This window comes from Sinocyclocheilus rhinocerous, unplaced genomic scaffold, assembly GCF_001515625.1.
Source record: "Sinocyclocheilus rhinocerous isolate Xijiao unplaced genomic scaffold, SAMN03320098_v1.1 scaffold1292, whole genome shotgun sequence".
NCBI lineage: Eukaryota > Metazoa > Chordata > Actinopteri > Cypriniformes > Cyprinidae > Sinocyclocheilus > Sinocyclocheilus rhinocerous.
The window spans coordinates 1,536,346-1,544,735 of NW_015656599.1; the positions used below are offsets into that span (position 1 = coordinate 1,536,346).

Consider the following 8,390-nt stretch of genomic DNA (forward strand, 5'->3'; position numbering starts at 1 on the left):
GCAACCAGATTTCTTCATTTCAATGTATTTTAAATGCGGAAATGACACAAAGATCATCCAGCATCTTATCTGTAAGTATTTTATCGAGTAACTTAATTTATTGTTGAACAATACTATGCTTCTTAAGAATCCTATTTTTGTTCTATGTGTTTTATATTATTTTTTTTTATCTTGCAGGTCTACTAGCATGGTGTCAAGCTGTAGAAACATTAACAGAACTAACAAATTTGGGACAAAATGTGTCCATAAACTGTGATCTTGAAGAAAAAGAGATTTATTGGATGCTACTGAAACTACCAAATCGTCCTGTTATGATATTGCGGTTATTCTCAACTTCTCCAACTCCTTTTTACTACGATGCAAGTTTCAGACCCAAATATTCTGTGCACCCTAAAACTCTCATTCTGACGGCACCCATTTACTGCAGAGGATCCAATGGTGAGCAAGAGATGTAATTATAAATTTCTCTAAATCTGTTTCCATGAAGAAACAAACTCATCTACATCTTGAATGGCCATTTGAATTTTTGGGTGAACTGTTGCTTTAAAAACATCTGTCAGGTATGGTTTGTGAGCGTGACTTCCTTTCAGTGGTCGGTAGAAAACTGCCCTCTTCTGAGTTTCAAAGCTCTAAATTACAGTTCCATCTTAAAGCCTTTTTGAAAGCAACCAGATTTCTTCATTTCAATGTATTTTAAATGCGGAAATGACACAAAGATCATCCAGCATCTTATCTGTAAGTATTTTATCGAGTAACTTAATTTATTGTTGAACAATACTATGCTTCTTAAGAATCCTATTTTTGTTCTATGTGTTTTATATTATTTTTTTTTATCTTGCAGGTCTACTAGCATGGTGTCAAGCTGTAGAAACATTAACAGAACTAACAAATTTGGGACAAAATGTGTCCATAAACTGTGATCTTGAAGAAAAAGAGATTTATTGGATGCTACTGAAACTACCAAATCGTCCTGTTATGATATTGCGGTTATTCTCAACTTCTCCAACTCCTTTTTACTACGATGCAAGTTTCAGACCCAAATATTCTGTGCACCCTAAACATCATCTATTTATAAAAAATGTCACTCTTGATGAGTTAGGCGTTTATTACTGCATGACCACAGAGGCACCTCCAAAATTCAGCAACGGCACAAGACTTCACATCATTGGTGAGTGAGCATTCAGTGATCAGGCCATATGGATATTCAGTGCTTTCAATGTAGGGCTGTTTTTTACAGAACCAACTAAACTACCTGAGTGCCAGAATCACGCTGTGGTGGAGTATATTGAGCAGAATCATACGGTGGTGAATTTTACTGACCAAATTCAGAGAGCTTGGATGATTATTGTTATCTTATCTGGTCTGATGCATGGTGTTCTGGTCTTTGTGGTCATTGGTAAGTTCTGTTATATTATATTTAATTTAAATTAATTTAATCTATCTGTAAAATATGACAATGATTCTCTTCTCTTACAGGTGTATGTTGCTACTCTGGAGAAAAAATAAAAAGACAAGAAGAAGATTTAGAGGGGACTCAGTTTATGCCTCTGGAACTACTTCAAGAGCCAAATGCAATGGTAAATTATGCAATAACCATATCTTATTTATTACTTTAAAGATTACTTTTACTCTTTATCATAAACCAGATAGAAATGCATAACATACATTTGTAAATGCTATTGCTCTTTCAGTATACTGAGGTGGTCTTTTCCTTGACGTGTGAAGAGTTTGAAAAAAGAATTTCTCCTGCAGCCCAAATCATAAACAGAAAAGCTTGTTCCTGACCTTATACCAGCAGGTTGCTTATACTTTTGTTTTAAATATAAAATTTCATAACATATGTTTACTTGCTTAATGAATAAACATAGACATCACAAACTTTTCTCTCTTTTATAATTACCAATGCAATCATCTACCTACTAGATGATGGCTAGCCAAATGCTTCTTTATAGATCAAACGTAGGCAGTGTGGTTGGCCTTGGGCTTTCCACACATGGTCACATGGTCACCTGATCACCAGTGAACTGCAAAGCCAGGTGGTTTAACCTTTAACAGTATGAAGCTTTTTTGTTTTGTAGATATATACAGAGGCGGACAAAGTACTCAACTCCATTACTTGAGTGAAAGTACAGATACTGCTGGTCAAATATTACTCCATTACAAGTAAAAGTTGTAAAGACATATTTTTACTTAAGTAAAAGTACAGAAGTACTTGCTTTTAAAAGTACTTAAGTACCAAAAGTAAATTTCCTTTTTTATGTCAATGCACTGTTTTATTGTTGTACGTAGTAGTACTTGCAATACTTCTGAAGTAACTTAGAATACATTACACCTGCTGAATAGACTGACTAACTTGTAGTATATTTGGAATAAAGAGCTTTTAGAATGTTAAAAACCTATGGGGAAAAAAAATAAAATAACACCCTACCCACCCCCACAAAATCAGGATGGTAGTGATCTCACACAGCTCTGGACTGGACACATCTATGTGTAGCCATTCATCCACATTTGAACAGAGTGGACAGTGAAATCCTGTAAATACAGAGGGATAAGGAAGAAAAAAAATGATATATAGATAGTGATATATAGATATATACAGTATTTACAGATGTAGAAATTTAAACAATCATGTAAAAGCAACAATAATCATTTTATCAAATTGTTAAAACCCCACTGACTGCACTGCCATTCTTTTTCCATTTGAGGTTAGGAAAATCATGTCATGGCGATATTTCTAAAGCAGATGGGAACCACCTGTCTAGACAAAGATGAGACCATATGAGTCATTATTTCTCAAGTGACCAACTCAGTGGAACTGATGGTTTAAGTACTGAGCTTAACTTAACACTTTGCTTGAGCTAAACCACACTTCAGCAATCACTTCTGTCAAAGGTTTGCATGCACGTAATTAATGTTGATTTTCTTTTAGGAGATGCAATAAACTTCCACTTCATGTGAACACAAACAAGCAAACACTCTGAAATGTTCAACACAATTTTGCGCAATACAGAATGTGAAGATATTTATTAATTTTTTACATAGCGTATGAAATGACATGTAAAAATCACAGAAATGAAGCTGCAAAATCCTGCATGTTGCTGTCCTTCACACAACAAAGCCTCACCACTTACAGGAAGTCAGACTGAACTCTAACCACATTTTGGCCATTTTGTATGCCAAGAGCCAACTAAAAATGCTACAGCAGTACACTCTAAATATATTTCAACACACATACAGTATGTTTTGGCCATTTTATTAAACTTTTTACAAAATTAATCCCTCTACTAAAATGCAATACTATGACTAACCTCAAAGGGGCATCTTCTATTCATCTATTTTCTAAACCGCTTGTCTTACGTAAAGTTATAGGGTTTCTAGAGCAGGGGTGTCCAAACTCGGTCCTGGAGGGCCGATGTCCTGTAGAGTTTTGCTCCAACTTGCCTCAACACACCTGCCTGGAAGTTTCTAGTATGCCTAGTAAGAGCTTGATTAGCTGGTTCAGGTGTGTTTGATTAGGGTTGGAGCTAAACTCTGCAGGACACCGGCCCTCCAGGACCGAGTTTGGGCACCCCTGTTCTAGAGCCTATTCCACCATCTCATGCTGTAGGTAGAGAAACACCCTGGACAGTTGGCCAGCAGGAGGCACCAAGGTAAAATGTGATTTATCTGTGATTTTAACTGCATATACTGTGTAGATTAGAATTGATCCACAGAAATGGTTATTAAAATGAATGAGAATGCAACTCATAGGGTCTGTACAACTAGAAAAAAACTCAAAAATGTTAAACTTGTAAGGCAATCATTTAACACACTGACATCAATGAGACACTTACCATGTTTAGTCACCACTGCCGAAGACTCCAAAAGTAAGTAAAGCCATGAATGAATCCTACCTGTGGAAACATACTTGGAACGGAAAATGCCATTACACCTTTTCCGGGCAATTTTGACAGTTGACCTGTTTTGCAAAAATCAGCAGCAAACAAGTTTAGAACATTGTAAAATTTGAGGAAGACATCTGTGAAAAAAGGAAGAACTCTTTGTTTCTTGTAGTTTATGCGATGATTATTTTAAAGTGGATCAGTGGTTTTGTGATGTGAGTTGGTTGTTCGCATAACACATGATTTCCTCAAGTGTGTACTTTGTACCTGTATTCATAAACTCATGTATAACAAGCATACACACTGTAATTCTAAAGTAAATAGTTCTTGAACTCGAATGCCCTAAAGTAACTTGCTCTGCCTTTTTTGTTTTGTACACCTGTTATTTGAAATCAATGTAAGTCACCTGGTAGCTCACAACCAGTTGCACTCTGAAGCTAAGCAGGGTTGAGCCAGATCGGTATCTGGGTGGGAGATCTACCTGGCAAAATCAATGTTGCTGGTGTAGTTGATAGTAAGGTGCTCACATTGATGGCGGCATGGTTCATACTATCCCAGTATGCTCCTGTCCTAATGGTGAATTTGTCGTGGTCTGTATGTTTGTGTGAAGTTCACTAGACATTAGATTTCAGAATGGTCTACTTACGCCAGGTCCTCACAGACGTGGTCATCACAGAGGACTAGTTCTGCTGAGTTTAGCTCCAACCCCAATCAAACATACATGAACTAACAAGGTCTTCAGCATCACATGAAAATTACAGGCAGGTTGGAACGTATCCAAGACATTGTTCTTTGGGAGAGATCCTGACTCTCTGCATCCTCAAAGAAAATGCTTGTCACTGGGGCAATACCCTATGACTGGGACAATACCCCAAGCCTATGACTTTGGTGTTGCTAGCACCATGCTCTACTGTTTGAGCTTGAATGAACAACTAATATGCACCCTTTAGGAGTAGAAAAGGTACAAAAGGTGTTCCTGTGAGGGTAGTACCCCAGTGACAAGCTTGTGTAGCTCTCAAGGTTCGATTTTTCCCACATTTTTTTTTTCAGACAGTGTGTGGTTGTAAAAATCCCATTGTGAGTAGATGTTTGACTTTGGTGTCCTGGCCAAATTGACCTTTGGTTTCAGTGGAAGTATCCACACAAATGCTATAAAAAAGTAAGGAAGCTATTATCTCACTCCTTTCCTCTGTTTCTTTTTTAATATCCCTCATCTGATATAGATGTGTTTAAGTCACTTGTGTGTAACATGTTAGTGGCCCTTTGACAGATGGCTGGCATTGAATTTGTTTGCTATGACGGACATGTCTAGTCGAACAGGAAACAAGTTGAGATAACGATCACATTATGCAGTCTCCAGTCTGCACTTTGGTAAAATATCATTTTGGTAATTCATCTGGAAGGCTATCAATGTATACCTGTGCTAATGCACAATAAATAGTTCTGTGTTTATTGATGTTTCTGCTGGTGCCATTTTGGAGTCGAGAGTTTCTCAGACCGAGTGTTGTTCTCTAAGAAGGAACCGCTCTACTCTTGCACTCCATCTCATACCATGTCAGTCCACTTTCTCACCAATACCACCAACTCTGGGACAAACAATATCACAGCTGTGAGAAGTAGTGCTGGATCGATTTCAGGGGCTCTGATCCTCTGCCTTTTTCTACCCATTGGTGTCTCTGGAAACCTCTTGATCATTTGGAGCATCCTGGCTCGAACCCGCCAACGTTCCATCACAACCCTCCTGATCCTAAACCTCGCCTTTGCGGATGGATTCTTGATGCTTTTGATGCCTTTTTTCATTGTTTACTTGTTAAAGCGCAACTGGATTTTTACCCTGCCACTGTGCAAGATTCTGCTGTACCTCTGCAGTGCCAACATGTACGCTTCAATATTTTTGATAATGCTAATGAGTTTGCACAGGATGGTGGCTGTAGTGTGGTGGAAACATGCTGGTGTCCTGACAGACCGGAGGGCGATTATTCGGGTGTTGGTGGGACTGTGGATTTTTGCTCTCGGCATATCAGTACCTAACTCTGTTTTCTGGACCACTTTCAGGAGTGAGCTAGAACCAACATTTGTAATGTGTGATTGTAAACATCCACAGCCACGAGATGTAAGTTATGTTTGCCAGATAAACATTTACAAACTAATAATATTTAGTAACAATTAAAAAGAATAGTAACTCAATGTATGCATACTACTAACTTAACTAGTATGTTTATACCACAGTAGCTCAGACGTTTACTGTTGCTTTTCCAATAACTAGCTATTTTTTAGTAGTGCTGCAGTGTGTCAAAATGCTATATCGCTGTTTTAAGCATTTTTACAACTGAATTGCACATGTAGCCTCACAACTGAGCTTTCTGATGCAATGGTCCTATTTTAGCTTCTGTGTTTCAGAGTGGAAGTTGTCATAGAAGGGTATAGACACAAGGGTAAACTGTCTTTTGCTAGTCCAAAGACAAAAATCATTGTTAATGACACAATGTTAATGTCTGCTCCAGCAATAGACACACATTGGCCTAATATAGTAGAAATCTGGTGGAAGCAAGGGCATTGTGGTTTATCTATCTATAATGCATTCCACTTCAATAAACTTGTGTGAAAAGGGTCCGTGATCAAACACAATCTATAAGAATGTCTCGCTCTTTCAGTTATTACTATGCAAATAATCCATTAGTAATCGGATTGATGGCTCAGTCGGACTAAAAAAGGCTTCATGCAAAAACACCTCAATCGATGCGATTGAGCTCAAATCGAATTAAATTTCAATTGGATTGAAAAGGTTGGTGTAGACCTAAAATCAACAGGAAAAAAATTGAGCAACTTGTCAGTGGACAATACGGAATATTTACTAAATATTAACTAAAGGCTCATCTGAGATTTATATGTCAGCTTTCTTTTTAGATATCAAGGCAAAAACTCACGGTAGCTCTATTATCGTACTCTCCCGTTCTGAACGTGTTGACTGGGCGCTATGCATGTGCTGAAGTTTCATGTAATGCACATAAATATGTGAATCGGGCTGTATGCTTTAAGGTTCATAAAAATAGAACGTTCAGAAACTGAAATCAGATTGGATTCCTTCTGATTGGCAAAAATTAGGGCATGTTAACATACCTACGGAGGAGTCTAAATCAATCATTTTATTAATCTGAAAATTATCTCAAAATTAACTTACATATGAGATTAAATGATGTTTATTAATTATTTGCAGGCTCTTCACTCTGTTTTAGGTGATACTGCAGCACTGTTTGGAAATTGTGCTGGGTTTCTTGATGCCATATGGGCTGATCATTAGCAGTTACATGTGTATCCTGCGCAGAATTCGCAAGACACGATTTCGTAGGCACATCCGAAGTGAGAAACTCATCCTGGTGATCGTCATCACCTTCGGCTTGACCTGGCTTCCTTTCCACATCATGAATATGGTGGAGGTGTGTGTGCAACTCAAATGAAACAGAAGATAGTGGGAAATCATGAAATTTATCTTTTCTGGTTGAACTTAACATAAATATTTTCATGATAATGTTTTGCACATATATATATATATATTTAACCAATCAGAATTGAGGGATAACTTTAAAGGAAATATCTATTTTAGGCTTACGATCAGGGTTAGGTGCTTCTACACTCTTGTTAATCATGATCCAGGATCATCAAAAGATGTTGATCCAGGAACATGTCTTACTTGGCAAAATCACAGTGACCTATACAAACAAGTCAGAAAGAGGCTAGTAGAGCAGTAGAAATGGTTGTAATAGTTATGACAGAAATGTCCAAATTCATTAGTCTTGTTTATTGTTCTTTGAGCACAAACCTTACTATATTTTGTTGTTTATGCTTGGAACTATTTGCTAATGACTTCAAATAGTGTAAATTCTGAAAACAGGACTTAATATCTGTGCTTCTTTGTTAATCCTATAACAGCAGTACATTCAATACTGATAGATTCCTGGATGGCCACAGATCTGCAGAGTTTAGCTTCAACCCTAATTAAACACACCTGATTCAGCTATAAATATAAATATTATTTGAAAACCACAGTTTGGAACTAAACGTAGCAGGGCTGTGGCCCTCCAGGAACTGAATTTTGCACCCCTGGATTACGTGGCTTTTTTTATATTAGATCTGAAATATGCTCCTATTCCTGTGGTTACTGCAGTTGTATCTTTTGATCTGTATTTGTATATTTTCATAAAAGTTTTCCTGAATATGCGTCTTTACATTAGATTTTACATTACCCATTAACCAGAAATTGAATTGAGATGGCTTAAAGGTATTGTCAGCATTATTGTTTTATAGGCACAGATAGCATTATTTTCTATATCTGACATAATTGGCATGTTCCTGGATCAACATCTTTTGTTGATCCTGGCCCTTACCAAAAAGTAGTATACTTCAAGTTTATTTTAGTAAGTATACTTAAGTAAAGTTCAAGTATATTTTTAAGTATTCTTTATGTAGCAAGTATACAAATATCAGTGTACTAGTAGTATACTTGTAAGT

General features: G+C 37.0%; 1 protein-coding gene across 1 annotated transcript in view; it reads left to right on the forward strand.

The window, feature by feature from the left end:
• The first annotated feature begins 654 nt into the window (after positions 1-654).
• The window catches only part of LOC107720344 (uncharacterized), a 27,043-nt gene continuing 19,307 nt past the window's right edge, over positions 655-8,390 (forward strand). Inside the window, exons 1-5 of the mRNA XM_016528023.1 lie at positions 655-735; positions 842-1,168; positions 1,238-1,396; positions 1,477-1,577; positions 7,118-7,318. Coding sequence (XP_016383509.1) covers positions 687-735; positions 842-1,168; positions 1,238-1,396; positions 1,477-1,577; positions 7,118-7,318 — 837 coding nt within the window. The 5' untranslated portion in view covers positions 655-686. The remainder of the gene's footprint in view (positions 736-841; positions 1,169-1,237; positions 1,397-1,476; positions 1,578-7,117; positions 7,319-8,390) is intronic.